Source organism: Synchiropus splendidus, chromosome 1 (genome assembly GCF_027744825.2).
Source record: "Synchiropus splendidus isolate RoL2022-P1 chromosome 1, RoL_Sspl_1.0, whole genome shotgun sequence".
NCBI classification, from domain to species: domain Eukaryota; kingdom Metazoa; phylum Chordata; class Actinopteri; order Syngnathiformes; family Callionymidae; genus Synchiropus; species Synchiropus splendidus.
This window is the reverse complement of record NC_071334.1, coordinates 44,364,431-44,382,776: the sequence shown is the minus strand read 5'-3', so window position 1 is coordinate 44,382,776 and position 18,346 is coordinate 44,364,431. Positions and strand designations below refer to the sequence as shown.

Sequence of the window (18,346 nt, the reverse complement as noted above, 5' to 3'; positions counted from 1 at the left end):
ATGTATTTCGCGCATGCGCTGCGGTCACCATCCACCAACATGGCGCTGGCGAAGTCCGTGTACAACTTGCTCTTCAGGAGAACGTCTACTTTCGCCATTACCATCATGGTTGGCGCCGTCTTCTTCGAGCGAATATTCGACCAAGGTGGTGACGCGATTTTTGAGCAAATGAATCGCGGGGTGAGTCTTTTGTTTTGCTGTTATATCGCTGTTGAACACTGACCTTGTTAGCATAGGGCGACATGGTGCTAGCATTTGCTAATTCAGCTCTTCAGCCGAGTATTCGTCGTATCATGGCGACAGTTGTTGTTTCCCAAACCCATGTCATTTATCTCCTCCCAGAAATTATGGAAGCACATTAAACACAACTACGAGGTGAAAGAAGAGTAACAGCGGCGTGGGGGTCATCGGGAGAGCTGTTTCCATTCGTCCTGTCACCGCAGATCTTCTGGACATCGAAAACAAGCAGGAGTCATCGTGGACATTGTGCTTTATCTCCAACCCAGAAGGAACCGGGACCCTGTGTGAGCCAAGACCTCTGAGAAGATGGAGCTTCCCCTCACCTTGTCATCCCATTCCTGACATTTTAGTCCCCGTTCTTGTCACGGATTGTAAATGATTAAATTAAACGTGTATTAATGTCTCATAGCTGAATGTTTTGTGTCTTTTCATTAGCAGTTGGTTATTCATTTGATGCTCACTACTACATCCCCAGGTTACTCTGTGTGACCTGACTACTTGGAACTTTTGAAGTGAACTGCTGTCAAAACAATGTTCTCAGACGTGTTGCCCATTCCCTCAACTTCCGATATCATTTGCAACTTTTATCCTTGCTGTGACATACAGTATGTCTCACTTTAAACTTCACTCGAAGGTGATCATGATTGTACAGTTTTTACTTGGCTTCAAAGCTCATTTCTGTGACAGTATTTTACTCAGACGTGGTTTGCACAAGTGCATTTCACGTTACTTTAGGGATTTATGAAAGAGAACTTAATGGCTTATTCCTTGCCAGTGAGGTGGAGGAATATGAAGCTGGATAAGTTACTTGTTAACAAACGTGCATTGTAAAACAACTGCTCAAAGGGTAATTGTGAGGTGCATATTCCGATAGTTGAAGGTGCTGATCGTTGTTCTTCACAATACATTAGTCATTTCCCTGCAGAAATTCTGTGAAGAAAAGAATCCCTTTTTATTTAGTTTCAACTATTCTTGGTCAACGTGGCGCTGTTGTCTTTTGTCATAAGTTGCAGGTTGAGGTCGTGTATCGCCGAGAAGACACAACTCGTTTTCTTCTGCGTCGCTAGATGGCGCCAGTTGTATCGTTTATTTGAATAGGTTTATTATTATAGGCTCCAGCGCTTCCCCGAACCCCGATCATGACTAAGCGGTGATTCACTCACGAGATATTTATTATAGATTATTAAATTGTAGACTAGTCCGGCCCATATTTTAGGATGATGTCATCCTTGACCTGAACACATATCTAATGTAGGATGATGGCAAAGATAATGTGGTACTTTCATATTTATATTACTGTTGACATTATTTTTATATTTACATAAAATCCATATTGATAATATTTGTTACAATTACAATTCAAATATTTATGACAATACAGTTCATGGCAAACAAATTGTATCAGCTTCCCCATTATTTGGAATGATAGCGTTTCCACTGTATAGAAAAAGTTATTTAAGCCTATGTATAATAATGAAATAACTTATGGCCAGAACTATGATTATGAACAATTTTGCTCTACAAACACAATTCAAGGCTTGATCATGTAGCCACCATTCCAACACACCCTACTGTAGCACACTTGGAAAAAACATTCACAGTACTTCACTGACTGTTGCTTTTATCTGCCTGCTGTCTACATGAAGATAACACAGGCTTCTGTTTATTATACTCCATAGAAAGCAGCCATTTGTTATTATGAATTCATAGTTTTTTCACCTTGAGGAGCATTTTAATAAGAGAATCATCACTACTATTGTCAGCATGTTGATAGATAGATAGATATAGATAGACACAATCAAATTAAATAAAATAATAAACTTTCAAATGTCCATAGTGTCAACACATCATGCTGGTGAAGAGTGGCGTACTTTTTCATTTTTAAAGAATAAGCATGGAGACATTTAAAATGGTTCCTTTATTGTATGATTTATTGAGTCCACAAAATATATTTACAAATGTACAAAAACAGAACATAATAGAGAAACACTTAGTAGAATGTTATAATTACCCAAAAGAAAAGAAGAATCAAAACTGGTTTATTACATTTACAACAACAATATCCACAACAATATGATTACCCAGACTTAAATTTATTGCTTTATCCCCAACATAACAAGGCTTCTTTAACTCCTCTAAACATCCGTGCTCCACACAGGATGTTTGTCCCGCCTCAGCAGCACTTCCCACGACACATTTAGGAACATTTGGTTTGACAGACTTGTACAAACAAGCCCTCACTCCTTGTCAGCTGATGGTGTTGATCACTGTGAAAGCCACACCTTCAATCCAACATGACTCATTCACCCACATTGCTGAATATATTCATGTCACACTTGCACATGATAAACACCATACAGGATGAAATTGAATATGAAAAGTGATACTGCGTTCATTGTATATGTCACGATTAACATACAAGGCACAAGGATCTATGTAACAATTCACAATTATGTTACTTAGGAAAGGGAGCAATATAATTCAGATAAAAATCAGATTCAGAATAAATAATACATTATTTTGAGGTTTGTGTTAATGATCTTTTTAAATCAAGCAGACTGAGGACAAAACATGCAAAAAAAGTATGCTCAGAAATAAGAAACCCAAATGACACAGTATATCCGTCTCTGTCTAGAAAATATCCACAAGGCACTTCAGGCTTCAGCAGGGTCTAGACTGAATTAAAGGCACGGAGTTAAAAGGGTACATCTGTAAACACAATACACGTTCTGAGTGTGCGTTCTATAGATCAGCTACTCACTTGCTGAGAAGTACTAAAAGATTTTATAATTCACACTGCTGTGATAATAAATATACATGACATAACATAATTTATAGATTATATAACATCACACCACAGGTCACCTAGCCGTCCTGAAAAGTTCATCGTACTGTATAGAGGCAGATGACAGCTGGTGGAATGTTTTCAGAGGACTCACGCTGTTCCAGTCCAGTCAGACCCCTCAGTACACGGGCGTGTAGAAAAATTCACCAGCCAGCATCCTGCGTTTCAGCTCCGCCCACAGCAGTGCGCGCTCTCGCTGAGACCCCTTCATAATGCCGCGGTTCTCTTGAGCACGGCGAGACAAATAGGGAATGACCTCATTGACCGGGCCATATGGAACGTATTTGTAGACAGGGAACCCAGCTTGACCTACAGTGTAAAGAAGAAAGACACCTTGTGGATTAATATTATTGTGAGGTGCAGTCCTTTTTTGGTAATAATAACATATCAATTAAAAAACACCAGTTTAGAGCAAATTCAACAGTGTCAGTCATGAAAGTGTATATGTTTATTGGACCCTATTGGACCCCAGTTGTCTAAACTACTGCATCATCGCCATACTTAACAAGTTGAATTGGAGATTTAGCTTGAATTTTCTGAAACTACTTAATAAAACAGAAAACGTTTATAGTGAATGTTGAAGCCAGTGAATCTGATCACATGCAAGATGAGGTGTTGCTACACTGATTTGCTGTCTGAAGTACTATTGGCTTAAAGCATTGACAATATTGTGCAATGATTGACTATGTAAAGGAGAGAGGATCACACTTTCAGCTCACAGCCTTGTTTTATCAGCACATCCAGTTTTCTTCACATCATTTTGTTTGCTTTTAGGGAGACAAAAAGGAGCTGAGGTTGAAACTATTTTTGTCAAGAGTGCAGGGCCTGTATGTAACACTAGTGCTCTCGAAAAAAAACGTCTGCATTTCAAACAACTCTTGCTTTTGAAAATAAGTCAAAATACCATGTGTAACATCTGTGCTGGGCTGCACGATTACTGAAATGGTTGAAAGCTTAGACATTTTTTTGTCCACATGTAAAGACTTCACTGATGCAGGAAATCAATTTTTTAAATTGATGACCCCTTTGCACCCATGCACAAGACACGGCGCAGCTAGGATGGTAACAACAACAAACATGGAGGAATCCGCTGAGAATATGTTACTTGGATTTATGGGGGGCAAGTTTCATTTTGAGACAAATATTTTCAAGACATTAAAAGAGCTTCAGTTTAAATAATGTGATATAAAAACTTGAATATAGGCACCATCGTGGTTTATTGAGCTATTGTCAAACTGATGCAAAATAAACAATATTTTGTTGTTTAAATGTATGTATGGCTCCATCATTTGATTCAGTAATATACCAAATTCATTCAAATGCCCTGAATACAATCTCAACCTAAAACTGGCGTAAAGCCCACTACGTGCAGCGTGACCTCTGATAACCAGGGTTCCGCAATCACAGAATTGACGTGCGTGAAAAGAATCTGGCAGCCTGGCATGACACAACACTGCGTCACACACTGTTTATAGAGACCATCTATCAGCCTGTTCGGACATTTTCAGCAGAAAGATAAATATGTTTGACAGCTCTGAAGATTAGTGAGTGATGAGGGGAGAAGGGTGTGATTGCTGGATAAGAAAGTTCTGCCCACGTAGGAGAGAGAAATGACCAAAATGAACCATACAGTAAGCTCAGAAGCTTTTTGTTTTCGACAAAACACAGATCCTTGGTGCGGCCCATTGACTTGATTAAAGTCGAGCCAGAGAACTGTGCAGACTTCAGTCAATACACATCAAATCATTACTCTTCAATCTCTTGACCTAAGCGTGTCCATGAGTTTTGGAACCACGATAAGCACCATGACGGAAACATGTAGTTTTAGTTTTTGTTCAGTTAAACAAATCGGTAATTTGAAGGCATCGGTTTAATGACAATTTCCGTATTATTTAACTTATTTGTAGATGGCATCATTGACTTAATATTCTTACCAAACTAAATGGAATAGAGGATTAGATAAGAGATTTAATACTGATTTGGATCGACGCCTCACAACCCACCACTGACAGTACAAATATGTACTGCTCCTTTAAATTAGTCAGTGTTTTAAGCAACCACAGCGACTACGTTGACCTTGTGCTGGTGCAAACAGAGCAGAACATTGATTAGCGTCACCAGAGTGAAGTGACTTCTGCCGTCTCATCAGTCAGTCGGATTACGAAAGACTGCGTGTCTAGTGTTCACAGATCTCTTTCAAAATGGTGATATTTAAGAACGTTCCATCCAAAAGACTGCATTTCCATACACTCATCCGGAAGTGGCTCAAACTGAATGCAGTTAGGTGACCCCTGACCTGCGAAGAAGCCGGTCAAATGTGCACCTTCCAGCTGTTTTTAAACCTGGTTTAAACCTGTCACCACAGAACCATGGAGGGACGGATCCTTGTCGGACCCGTGACACCAAACACTGTCTGCACTGCAGAGCTAACGTGACGTCTCACTTCAAATCTTTATTGATACTCATGGACTGTCAAAGTTTGCTTTGTGGTTTAAAAGTTGTCAAGGAAAACTAAATGCACAACAAAATAAATGTGCTCCAAAGAAAGCTAAGGGTTTGTCTGGAAACTCAAAACTACAATAAAATCATGCAAAAGGGAAGTGATAAAATCGAAACAGTTATTTAAAGTAAGTAAATACATACATATTACCCGCCCCTTTTCTGGAAACATTTGGGATTTTTTCAATGAACCAAGGGTGCCGTGGCTTGTAAAAGGTTGAAAAACACTGTACTAGATGATGGAGCTTAAAATTCATACACAACAAAAAAGTCAGAAATCTTCATGACAGTCTAACAAATCTAAATCGGACACAATGAAGGTTTATCATAGGGTACCTCCACAGCATCTACTTGCATGTACTGACGTCGTAGTGAACATGAATACACTTATGTATGTCCAGAACTAAGACTCAGTCTGTTTAATAATGAGTATTGGTCGATTCATAAAACATGGTCTTCATAAAGTTATCCCTTCCCAAGTTTCTCCAACCTGTGTTAACCTCATTGCGTGCGCTAGCATGATGTAAGTCGGAAGAGATATGGTTCCATAACTTCTGTTTACTTTTAGCATCATGCTTGAGGTGCAACATACCCAGTGGGAAACTGATCTGGTCACACATGCCGAGCAGCTGTCCAAAGTACACTTGGTTCTCAGTGGGTGAAAGCCCCAGCTCATTCATCCTTGAAAAAAAAACAGTCAGAAAGGAGAAGGGGAACTGTTACATAACGCCAGCAGGGTCTTAAAATGATCTCCTGATCTTGAAATTTTAGCCTATTAAAGCTTTATGTAATATAAACAAGTACATTTCCTTTATAATAAGAAAAGCCGATTGCTAGGCTTGTGCTTTACACGCACAGAAACATACCTCTCAAGTGTAAATTTCACACTGTCCTCGTTGTGAGACGCAACCATAACATTTGCTTTGCCTCTGTGTTCGATGTCTTCCAGGATGTACTCCAAACACCTAAAGGAAAACATGAGCGTACACATTTATTCAAAGCATTTTTTGTAAAAAAAAAAAAAAAAAAATTGCCTTTTCACAGATGACACCCATATATGTCAAGTATGCCTTTACATACTGGCAAAGCTGAGGTGCATGACAGCTGGCTACTGTGTACCTAATAAGTCATGCGTAAACCAATGTCTTCAAAGGTGCATAATAATTTGTAAACAATTATTAACAAAGTATACATCCACTCTGCACACATGCATGACTGAGGTGACTCTATTCACATGACTTCACTTGGTGTTGCAGTTCTGTAGGAAAAATGCTGTATCAATAAAGTTAAGCATAATTTGACAATCACTATAAGTGCACAGTAAACCAGCTCTCAACTGCATTTGCATCCTGTTACATGTGACTGATCCTCACCTGTGGTACATCCTGTTTGTGGCCTCGTAGTCTGGGTTTATGGGATCTTCGTAGCCAATCTCTTGGGCTCTGGCTCTTTCTTGGTACATGTAAGCGCCCCGAACCAGTTTGGCGCCAAAGTGCCATCCCTCCCTTCTGGAAAGCTCCATGTCCACGGTGACATTGTCGTACGCTTCCTGAGATGAAAAAGATTCTAAGATTAAATTTAAGACAGAGCAAATTGTGAAGCACTTCTATTTGCATGGCTTTGACTATGATAAATTGCAGGAGTACTGCATTGTAATAAGTACTATAATGGCCAGGACTTTTAGAGAGGAATTATGATAAATTAGACTAAAAGAATGAATCGATCAAATAATGCTGATAACTATATCTTGCACAGGAAATGCTTTTCAGTGCTCTAATTCCTGGCACTCCACATTATCCAACGCGATGGCATAATCAAAACATAGGTGATGAAGGACACTGACAAAAGTTTAGGTTTAAAAAAACCTTCGGACACAAGCACAAATGTATCGTTCTGTGCACTTAAGGTGTTCACTCATCGCTGAAACACTTCTACTCTGATATTAAAGCTAAGTGAGTCAACTTGACTTTGATCATTCTGGTGTCAAGTATTAAAATATGATGAAACCTCTTATCAAGTCTTGTCTATACATGAAGTGGTTAGGATCGGCTTCAGGAAAATGAGTCTCACCTTTAGGTAACACTGGTATGTGTTGAAGATAAGAGGCTTTTCTCTGTTGAACTTTCTCTGCATTTCCAGGGTCAAACGACTGATGGCCGGCTGGAAGTATGTCTGCTCGGCATCCACCATCAGCCTCACACCGTTCTCCTTGGCATGCTGGAGTGAATACACATGCCATGCTTATGTAACACAGGATTCTGTACAGTGAACCGTCTTTTTTTTTTAATTCCAGTACAAGGTCATTCAACCCACCTTAGCCAAAACATCCATTCTCTGCAGCATTCTCTTCATCTGTCTCTCCTCCTCGCTGGTGAACTTCTTCAACAGAGGCTCCAACTGACCTGTCTGCACAGAACATGCTCATTTCTCCATCATCTACACAGGGAATTGCAATGCTACGTATCAGTAGGCAGACACTGAGTGGATTGGAGGAGAAGGGCGATGTGAAAGTTTAGATTTCTGTTATCAAATATTGTCACTTTGAGGAAAAACACTGACACTTTTCTGTTAATCACACAGTTCATTGATAAGCCAAGGCAATCTTTAACTTCAGGGGCTATCATTATTAGTCCATAAGTCCATTTCTTGTCATTTTTAGATCCCTGTCCTCAGCCAAACAGTTATGCAACAACTTACCTGAAGATTGGGCACCATCAGGAGGTTAGAAATCTTTGTTGTGTCATTGATTAAATTGTTCCAGTCCAACAGGTCGATGGCGCTGAAAGACAGATGGGGAAATAACTTTCAAATTGAGTCTGTTTGCTACTTAATCCAAGAACCAAAAATGGTTTCAACGTGTTACATCATGTTCACCACAGACAATAACAGGAGTTTCTCACACTCTCAATTCTTACCCTGACAATCCCAACTTCTCTCCTGTGAACCAGTTGTCAATATCATCTTTCGCAGCAAACCCAAGCTCACTCAAACTCTCCTGTGATGATAAATAATAAAATGTTAGCTCACTGCGTTCTGTGACGCGCAACTCACTTTATATACACAAACGCTAGCCACTCGTGTGTTGACATGCAGAAGGCTGCATGCCGTAGAACTCGCCTTGAGTTGATCCAGTTCCAGTTTCTGTTCCAAAACCGTCATGTCGGATTTGCCCTGTTGAGCTGACAGGAAGTTGAAGAAGTGCCTCCATTTCACCAGAACTTCAGAGAACTGGAGCTGTTACAATAAAAAACAGTTTAAGATATTTGATTAAAAAAATAAAAACTCTCTCCATGGTAGTTTGACCGAGGGAATTTCAAGTGAAAAATATCAGTTCATAATGTTAATAAAAGACGTGGAACTAAAATCCTTGACTACAAATCCTTTTGAACAGCAGTGTTCACCTTGTGATATTGATATGCAGCTCAGGGCAACAAGATGGCGGCACGTGCATGTGCGGCGGCTTCTCGGTAATGACATTTCAATCCTCTATATGCAATGCAGAATTGACTCTTAAACCTACCTCACCTGACCTTACAGTGTAGGATTGAGACCGAAAATGCATGTAAGGTGATACCAGCAACATAACACATAATATAGCAGATACATAAATCAACCATTTTACCAGCTATTTTTCTGTAATTCTGGTAACCAGTGTCTTTATAGAATTGAGTACCTCAGTCAACAAATGTAGGTAGTTGGATGGCGTTCAATGGCGCAGAATGACGTGTGGAAATAAAATAAAACGCTATCATGTTTTGGAATTAGCCCTCTAATCTTATCTATCAGTCATGTCAAATTAATAGACTTGAAATGAAGGAGGTTTCTCCTCAACCTACCAGGAACTGTGGGCGGCCCAGCGCGGTCATCTTGATAGCAGAAAACCCATCCGAAGACGCTCCACCTGAAAAAGAGAAACAATAACCAAGAGATTAAGCAGCATATAAAAAGAGCACAAACAATGAAACGTGTTCCACACAATCATCTTATCACACTTGACTGTGTCATTATTTTGAAAGATTGCCACAATTGTCTATATTGTTTCCTAGTGGAATACACTTGTATTTGAATTCATGGGAGGCATCTGGAACAAAATCTTAATTTTACCAATAAAAAACAACAACATAAATAATGCACATCCAGTATATTGTCAATGAAATTGCCTTGTTTGACTGATCCCGCTGCTTTATGACTTAGTGTGTTATATATCTATAAAGACTATGGGTTAAAGACTTGATTGCTCCCTGGGAACACCTCGAACTCACCCGATGCTTTGATGCAGTTTATGAACGTCTCCATTTGATTGTCACATTTTGCCTCGTCTGCGTAGAAGTAGGTGCGAGCGCTGATGACTCCACCTCGTCTGTCACCAAACTGACGATGAGCCTTGTACTTCCTCTCACGGTGACCAGCATCTGCACTCAAAGACAGATACCATTACTGTGCTCCCCCTCAGTATCAGCTTCAATTGTATTACAGTATAACAAGCATGAAAGTGTTTGTGAGACTGTTTTCACTTTCCCTTATATGTGTTATTAGCAACAGGGCGTGAGGTTTAATGGACTCTTGATAACTCTGTTTGACAAACATATTGCTAATTGATCCAAGTCACCTGTGAATGTTTTGACACGGGACAAATATGGCGCAAGCTGTGAGGATTTTATCTCTCTTTCAAATAGAAGCAGTGTTGTCACAGTGTTGGACATGCTGCACAGGTAACCAGTCCATTGCAAGACATGTTTAGGCAGACAACTCTTCTTTAAATGAAGAAAAGTGTGTCATACGAAACATCTGGTTCTCCTTTTTAGTTATAAAATGACCTACACTCAGATTTCGCTCTCATTCTTTTGACAAGTAAATACTAACCCAAACTTCTAGAGGCCTTTTCATACTATAGTAATAGACAGCAGCATGAAAGAGGATCAAGGTTAAAGCGGGGTACATGTGATGAAATTAAAATTGAATATATAGCAGCTATGCTTTCTTTGAATGACTCCACTATCTAAAAGATGATAGATTAACAACAACTAGTCGACTATGACTGAGTAGTGAATGTGTCGGCGACAGCCCCATGCGATGACAGGTTGTGATGTCATCGCTAACAATTGGCAAATTTCAAACCACATTTTGAGAAATCGAAATGTAGCTTCAACACAAGATCTAACTTTAGAGCATTTTATGTATATTTCTTCCCTTTTCTTAATCACTATTTACTCTACACTCCAAACTAGAATCCCTACACTCACCCCTTTACACAACAATCTGACCCTGTTTGCCATATAGTCACCTCATCATCATGACTGTCAATAAACATAGTCATTGGTCGGAGTAAGCAAGCATGCAAGGTATTTACATCTCTGTAACACAAACTCTCGGCTCTCCTGTCATTCAGTACTGTGAATTTATTTTGGTACTGGAACCAGCTCTGACCATCTCAGGCTGGACCATGGCAACGACTAGACAAAATTGCACGTGTTCATTTACACTATAGTATACTGAATTACCATGCTGTGTAATGAAGGCTATCTTAATAACTGTAGGGGTTATGAAGTCAAGATAAATCAATGGGATTTTGCATTGAAAAAAAGACAAAAACACAAACCTGGACTTTCTTTCTCCGCTTCAGATACACATGAACTGCAAAAACAAAAGAAATAGATTTGTAACCTACATTACACAAGTAAAATGTATGGCATACATATATCATCTATATCTTTATGTATCTGTCTAATCCATCTAAACATCGGCGTATTTTTGGGCATACATTGCATTTATGTCCACTCACCTTAAACCTAACACAAATGTGCTTCAATATGTTTTTCGTTTGATGTCTATTTATATTTACCTAAATGACAGTATGACTTTCCTAAAGAACCAAAAAGGAGGTTACTGCCTCATCAAAGACCAGTTCGAACATGTTGCACAATCACCGATCGTCCCCACAGACACATAACCGGACTGTTTACTACATCTGCTTCTCACTGTTTTCCTGGTTCAGTAACCTAATTTGATAAAAGAGAAGCCATATAAAAGGCATCTGATTTAAGTTCAACTCAATCATTCACTCTGAAACAAGCAAAGAAAAACAAGTGTGTGTTCCTGTGGGTTACGTAACACTGTTGGTATTCAGCACATGACCGCACAAGGTTGGCAGACTCCTCATGTGGGGCTTCCCGGAGCAGGCCAACGGGCCGGCCAATCAGAAAGCAGGGGTTTGTCTAACACCACCAATCCAAGACTGGCCCTGATTGGTCTCTTGGAATGATTTCAAAGTCAGTCTCTTGACAGGAAAAGACAATATCATGTTGCACAACCAGTGGATATTGGGTAAACTGTGAATCAGAACAACGATAACAGACTAATCAATATGCAGTAAAGCTATTTAAGCACAACATTTGTTGTACAAATAGGCTGCAAAATGTGCACTCTCTTTTTTTCTTCTCACATAGTTTACTTAGGTAAAAAGTTCAACTAAAGCTAAAGAAATTCATCAAAAAAGTTGCATTTATCTTCCCCACCAGAAGTCTTCTGCAACTCAAGAGAGAACAATTCATGGGCTTCTTATGGTCTCATACTTCAAATAATTTGAAATTGAGAAATGTATTGCACTGCTTTCATCAGGAAACGCTCATGAAATGATTTATCCGAGTAGAATGTTCTTTTTAAAGCATTACTTAGAGCCTTAATATGTTGGTTTAATCTCTGTTGTATTTACAACGTAAGTACAAAGACATCTAGTGTGTCAAATGTACTATTTATAACAAATGAAGGAAGCAATTTTGATTTATATTTCAAATTATCCACTTTTATCCCTACAAAAAGTGTTGTATAACATGAACGCATATGGTTCTAATTAAGCTTTACATTCGGACTGGCTGGGTGTCAAGTTATGTAACCCACCGTCCCCATCCTCCGCCATGCTCAACAGCACTTACTCCATTTCTTTCTTCTCTGCCTCCTCCTGGGTCAGATCCTCTTCGACACTGTAGTCCAACACCGCGCCTACGCCGAAGGCTTGGTTTTTCTGTATCAAGGGTTTGATCGCGTTGTGGTCTTCACCAGCGACAAATTGACCATAGAAGGTCATCTTCATCAGCTTCTCGAATATCCTCTGGCCCAGCAACTTCTTGCACAGATCCATCAACTGCAAAGTAAAACGTTTGACACTTGTGTGACGCACAAAAGCAGGTCAACACAGCCTGACCCACCTCCTTGTTCTTGTCAACCAGGACATCAATTGTGCAAAGCTTGAACACCAGCAGGCTCCTCAGCAGCTCCCAGTTGTCTTTGCTTCTGTAAGCTTCTTTCGTGTTGTTGAAATCGACCTCAACTTTATTCAACTGCGTCAGCGGCCGGCTGATGTGGCTGATGAGCTCCACTGGTACCGTCTCCACGGCGCACTCGTCCAGGTCCTTCTCCTCCTGAGTCTTCGGGGAGGACACAGTCGAGCGGAACCTTCCAGGGACGACGGCGGAGTTTCTGGCGATGCCCGGGTTGACCCTGGCGAGAGTGGAAACCAACCTCATGTATGACATGGTCCTCTGCTTCTCCGCTTCCTTGTGCGCGATGGATGGATTCTGATGGAGAGTCGCGCGCCGGGCTAATATAAGCGCGTGGGGGCGGGACTGCTTGGTTTCGTCACAAAGATGCTGCCTCTGTATTTAAACTTCACCATAACAGTCTGCTGTTCAAAATTGAAAAGTAACGTCCGACATAAAACCATAAAGCCATGTTTATGTTGGTGATTTTGTGAATTTGGCACGTGCCATCACTCTGAATCGATGAGCCTTGATCGCAGCAAAAAAAAGTCGGACTTCATTGTAATACTGTCTATATCAAAGAGCGATAAGGCTTGTTTTTTGCGAATTACAAACTAGAATTCTCATTTAAAAAAACTCCAATGACAGCTGTTATCCCTGCGTCCTGGGTTATCAATATTTCTGAGTAAATATTTAAAACAATTTAAGCAGGATTTTATTTATTTTTTTATCAATCATCGAGTAAACGTTTATTAGCAGAGCTTTCAGGTCAGTTACCAACACCTCCCGCTAGGAGCGCCAGAGCTCTCTGTGACGGTCAGAATCAGGAAGTAGAAATACGTCACGGACGCTCCTTGTGGCTGCTTCCTGCCTAAGACCGACGCTCGAATCTGTTCAGTAGTTATTGGCGCTTTGCAGTCTTTTCGAAGACACACGACTTTACGGCTTGAAAGGTAATCGGATTTTTTCGTATTCTATGAGCCGATGCTTACATTTTTATAACACTGCTTCTTCAGATAGTGTTTTGTAATGTGAAAATAAAAAGCTCGTTCGCGGCTATGCTTGAAGCTTAGCATCCTGCGTGAGCCGTTTATAACCAACTAAACACCGGCGTATTCGACAATTTCTGACTCCACAAAGCGTCTCAAGACGTCGTCCCCATCCTTGTCGAGCTACTTTTTGGTTATATTAAAACTTTCTCAGGCGGTTTGTACGTTTGCTTAATTACGAACATGCTGGCTATGCTGACAATGCGCTACTCGGCCTGTTGTGGCTTCCTGTTAGCCGACCTGCTAACGTTCCGCATCCAAATAATCTTCTTCAATGTTAATTCAATGTTCTCATTTTCGTAATACCATTAACCATAAGTATACAAAACATCACTCACTTGTAAATGTTCTGCTTAAAGTTATTAACAGGATGACATTTATTTTGTTTCACACTAAACTTTTATCAAACGAAAGCATCGTGTGATTCAAGGCGGAAGCTTGTTAAGTGGAAGCTTTTTTTTACGTACGCAGTCTACGATAGTACGATGTTGTCAGACAGCCTGTAGGTTGACAAATGTTGTGTAGATTGTTATAAATAACTTGGATAGAAAAACAGCATGGGTACAATTACTCAGCGATGCCTTGTGTCAATGTGTGGAGGTTCAATGTGTGCAAATCTCATGTGGTTTCAAGAAATCATTGCATTTTCTTTTTAGTTTACAGGTTCAGTCCTTTGCTCCTGATTTGTACCCACAGTGTACTAGCGCTCGTGCTCAAAGACTTTTTGCCTCGGCTCAGTACAAATCTAGGATGTCCACGTGATAACCAATACAAGGACTTCATCCACACTCATTTGTCACACAAGGAAGTCATTTACCAGTCTTCTGTCTTAGCAGTGCTACTCACTCCACCATCATGTCAGATGGACGAATCTACGTGGGAAATCTTCCATTGGAAGTCCAGGAGAGAGACATTGAGGATCTCTTCTTCAAATATGGAAAAATCCGTGAAATTGAACTAAAGAACAATAGGGGCACTATCCCATTTGCCTTCATCCGATTTGAAGACCCACGGTGAGTTTGTCTGGATAGGACTTGGCAGGTCCATCACTTTCCCTTGTTGGATTCCAATTTTTGCCAGAATGCCGACACTACACTGGAGAGGGATTAAGCGGAATCTTTCACCCAGGCCACTATCGGATTTTGGTAAGGAGGTATTTGCTCTCTTTTCCTAGGGATGCGGATGATGCTGTCTATGGAAGGAATGGATATGCATATGGAGACTCAAAGCTGCGTGTGGAGTATCCTCGATCCAATGGTTCTAAATTTGGGCCAATGGGTGCTGGCAGAGGAAGGGGAGGAGGTGCAGGAGGAGGACCTAATGGAAGATTTGGACCCCCAACTCGTAGATCTGAATTCCGCGTCATAGTGACCGGTAGGTGGATGTTAACGGTCATAGCCGGTTAGTAAAGCACCCTCGTTCCAAACTCCCCAGGAAGATTAACTTTTTCATGATGGAATGGAAGCACATGGTTGGTTTTAGATTTGGGTCTTCCTGTACCTCATAAATGGCGGACTGGAGGACAAGTGGCCACACCTGGCTGGATATGATCTTGTCTAGATGGATGTTTTGCTCAAGTTCAAGGCCCACTCTACTCCTGGAGGACTGGAAGCTGAGGAGACAACTTGATAGTGATTGGACTTTTTGTAGTCCCCCATTTGGTCCAGAAAACTTTTGCTCCCACCAAAACCATGTAGATGAACAGTAGTAGGTGTGGAGAAATGTTTTGTCCACGTCCTCCACTTCGTGTGAAGTGGACAATATATCAACCAATTTACCACTGATATTCAAGATCTGCGGAAATACACATGGAATTCCTTCAGATAAAAAAAATCTTGGTTCACAAGCATATTAAGCTAGAAGAAAACGAACCATGACAATTTGCAAATAAAGTTCGTTGTTGGGATGCGCAACAGAGTAAAAATAACTCTTTCTCATAGCTATAAGGTCCTCATGCCAAGTTAAGGACAGAAATACCTGCATTTTCTTTTCACGAAGGACAGGTATGAAAGCCTTGTTGAGGACTTTGTGTAAAAAAAATACAGAACAAGTTCACACAGTAGCACCTTGAATAGACTGGACATGTCTCCTTGAGGTCTCAAGATTGGAGTGCCTATTTTTGGACAATAAACGTGTTGTGTAACTTCATGCTGTTGAGTCGGACTGGAGTATTGGTAGGGAGATCTCAAGAACAATGTTCTGTCCCTCATTTAGTTTCATGATGCACTCGTCTGATACTGGTTGGAACCTACAGTGGTCCTTGGCCAAAAGTTCCTGCAAGATGCGTCTTGGACTTAGTGGAGAGTCTTTGAGAGCAGCCTTTGACAGGATTGGAAAGAGACTGTGAATCCAATGGATGCTCTTGGCTTTATGTAGACACCAAGATGAACCTTCAGGAGACTGTCGCTCCAGTTATTTCTGAACCTCATGAAAACAAAGATTGGATTTAGAGGTGCAAATGGATGGACCTTGATACTTAACCAGATGGATAGGGTACTCCCTGTGTCTTGCAGTCTGGCAGGAGGAAACATGCGTAGACCTGGACTTCATGTTCTTCGGACAAACTGGACAAGTAATTGGATGTCGTGAGATTTTCAAATGGTCTTTATCTCATACGGAGTTGATGGCTGACGAAAAAAGATAAATGGACGTTCGTATGAAGTGCTTGAAGGTTCCCCATTCCAATTGGACAAAAGTACCGGATCCCGGATCATGCTTTGCCTTATTCTTTTTAGACAAAAGAAGCAGGCTTTCAAACTCACGGCTGTTATCTCATTAAGTGGTCCAATGATCAAAAACCAATAGTTGGATGATGTTATCCCTAAGCAGGAGAAGTGGAAATGGCGGTGTTGGCTGATGCGTTCAACTGGCCTTTCATTCTCTGTAATTGGGAGTAAAGGTCAACATATGCTGTAGGCAACTGCCCTGCCCTCTCCTGACTCCTTGGTGGACCTGACTGGAGTAGATGCATCCTATTGCTATCTGGAGGATGAGGATCCTTGTCATGGAATCACTCGTTCCTCTCCTGGACTAATGGACTGTTGAATGGACAGTAGAATGCAGACAGATATGGCTAAAGATTTTTTTTTTCATTATTGGTGGACTGGAGGTGATGTCAGCATGTTGAGTCACTAAAGACAAATTGCAAAAAGCCGAAACAGTAGAGTGGGCGGCTTAATCACAAACACCATCTACAGATAATGGTAGGTGTTTTGTAATGTTTATCCTTATTTGTAATCTGCTGAATGTTGCACATGTATGCTTCTACCATACATATTTAAGGGGCTCCTTACAAGTGTGTGTTGTGTACTATCAGGGTGGTATCAAACCATAACATGTTAAATAATTGTTGCCATCAATTATATGAGATTGGAATTACATTCTGTAGTAGATACAGTAGGTTATTTGTTAGTGTATTAATTTTGCTCTGTTTTCACCAATACAAATGTACAAAGATCCTTAAAAGATCAGAAGTTTCATTATTTTTCCTGGTTTTAGGATTGCCGGCCAGTGGGAGTTGGCAGGACCTGAAAGATCACATGCGTGAAGCAGGAGATGTTTGCTTCGCAGACGTGACCAGAGACGGCGAGGGCATTGTGGAGTTTATTCGCAGGGAGGACATGGAGTATGCTCTACGCAGGCTGGACCGCACAGAGTTCCGCTCACATCAGGTGAGTTCCTGTCACCTGACTTGCTCTCTGTTGGCGAGCAGCGCAATGATTGATGTTGTCAATCTATTCCAGGGTGAGAATGCATTCATCCGTGTGTTTGAAGATCGAGGCAACCCCAGCTGGGGTCGCTCACGTTCCCGCTCAAGGTCCAGGGGGCGGTACTCTCCTCCCTACAGCAGCAGAGGCTCCCCTGGACGTTACCAGTCACCCCCACGACACCCGATGTCCCGCAGCCCCCCTCCCCGGAGGGCCCCACCACCGCACCATGCTCCTCCACCACGTCACTATCGTTAAATAGGTTTGTTATTCACCAGTTCCCTTCTGACCCAGACCATCGAGGAAGACTTGATTTTGTCATCGACATTCCAATGCTCCCAAATGCCTTAATTTTGTTTTTGTTTCATCTGTTTTATTTTGAGGAGCTTTTTGTTTGTAAGTTAGCGGTTGAAACTAAATTATGGAGTGGACTTCTGGCATAGACCAGTCGACTGAAACGATCAGCACACCTGCCTATTTAGGAGCTTCTTCTGAGTCATGATCAATTTTCCTTTATCGCCACATTTCTTTTGCGCCTTTATGTTCCCTTTTGTACAGCCGGTAATTTTTTGGAACACATTTTGGTTATGCTTCCTCAAGGTCAGTAGATGTGAAATTAGTGACCCTCGCATTGAAATCTCGCTTTTCTTCTGTTTGAAATGTGTCACTCGCAGAGATGGCAAATGAGTAGTCTGATTTGTACGCAGTTTTTTTGTGCATTAAACAATAAACCGTAAAGTTTTACTCTCG

The 18,346-nt window shown here is 40.9% G+C and overlaps 3 protein-coding genes across 5 annotated transcripts; 2 read left to right on the top strand and 1 right to left on the bottom strand.

Annotated features, from left to right (window-relative positions):
- Nucleotides 1–29: 29 nt before the first annotated feature.
- Nucleotides 30–648, top strand: LOC128750987 (cytochrome b-c1 complex subunit 9). The gene is made up of 2 exons (XM_053851687.1): nucleotides 30–180; nucleotides 343–648. The coding sequence occupies exons 1-2, from the start codon at nucleotides 40–42 to the stop codon at nucleotides 388–390; spliced, it is 189 nt and encodes a 62-aa protein (XP_053707662.1). The 5' UTR covers nucleotides 30–39; the 3' UTR covers nucleotides 391–648.
- Nucleotides 649–2,143: 1,495 nt separating this feature from the next.
- LOC128754369 (proline dehydrogenase 1, mitochondrial-like) lies at nucleotides 2,144–13,154 on the bottom strand. Its single transcript, XM_053856944.1, has 14 exons — nucleotides 12,790–13,154; nucleotides 12,517–12,725; nucleotides 11,184–11,218; nucleotides 9,847–9,996; nucleotides 9,421–9,485; nucleotides 8,702–8,818; nucleotides 8,500–8,579; nucleotides 8,282–8,363; nucleotides 7,898–7,990; nucleotides 7,655–7,801; nucleotides 6,958–7,133; nucleotides 6,451–6,549; nucleotides 6,177–6,265; nucleotides 2,144–3,394 (listed from the first exon to the last, which is right to left on the bottom strand). The coding sequence occupies exons 1-14, from the start codon at nucleotides 13,114–13,116 to the stop codon at nucleotides 3,204–3,206; spliced, it is 1,860 nt and encodes a 619-aa protein (XP_053712919.1). The 5' UTR covers nucleotides 13,117–13,154; the 3' UTR covers nucleotides 2,144–3,203.
- Nucleotides 13,155–13,565: 411 nt separating this feature from the next.
- On the top strand, nucleotides 13,566–18,340 carry srsf9 (serine and arginine rich splicing factor 9). 3 transcript variants are annotated; one of them, XM_053856974.1, is made up of 5 exons: nucleotides 13,566–13,793; nucleotides 14,723–14,902; nucleotides 15,064–15,263; nucleotides 17,388–17,560; nucleotides 17,633–18,340. In XM_053856974.1, exons 2-5 carry the CDS (start codon nucleotides 14,745–14,747, stop codon nucleotides 17,852–17,854), a joined length of 753 nt encoding a protein of 250 aa, XP_053712949.1. In that variant the 5' UTR covers nucleotides 13,566–13,793; nucleotides 14,723–14,744; the 3' UTR covers nucleotides 17,855–18,340. The 3 variants fall into 3 exon arrangements, with proteins under 3 accessions (XP_053712949.1, XP_053712940.1, XP_053712931.1); XM_053856965.1 differs by having other exon boundaries at nucleotides 13,569–13,793; nucleotides 14,726–14,902; XM_053856956.1 differs by having other exon boundaries at nucleotides 13,570–13,793; nucleotides 14,546–14,902.
- The last annotated feature ends 6 nt before the right edge of the window (nucleotides 18,341–18,346 follow it).

Bases quoted from the DNA above. Each gene is read 5' to 3' on its own strand.
- LOC128750987 (XM_053851687.1), top strand. From the start codon at position 40: ATGGCGCTGGCGAAGTCCGTGTACAACTTGCTCTTCAGGAGAACGTCT. The intron at 181-342 runs GTGAGTCTTTTG...ATCTCCTCCCAG, and splicing joins TTGAGCAAATGAATCGCGGG to AAATTATGGAAGCACATTAA.
- LOC128754369 (XM_053856944.1), bottom strand. From the start codon at position 13,116: ATGTCATACATGAGGTTGGTTTCCACTCTCGCCAGGGTCAACCCGGGC. The intron at 9,486-9,846 runs GTGAGTTCGAGG...TCTCTTTTTCAG, and splicing joins AAACTGCATCAAAGCATCGG to GTGGAGCGTCTTCGGATGGG. The intron at 6,550-6,957 runs GTGAGGATCAGT...GTTTTCCTTTAG, and splicing joins ACAAACAGGATGTACCACAG to GTGTTTGGAGTACATCCTGG.
- srsf9 (XM_053856974.1), top strand. From the start codon at position 14,745: ATGTCAGATGGACGAATCTACGTGGGAAATCTTCCATTGGAAGTCCAG. The intron at 14,903-15,063 runs GTGAGTTTGTCT...CTCTTTTCCTAG, and splicing joins ATCCGATTTGAAGACCCACG to GGATGCGGATGATGCTGTCT. The intron at 17,561-17,632 runs GTGAGTTCCTGT...AATCTATTCCAG, and splicing joins CAGAGTTCCGCTCACATCAG to GGTGAGAATGCATTCATCCG.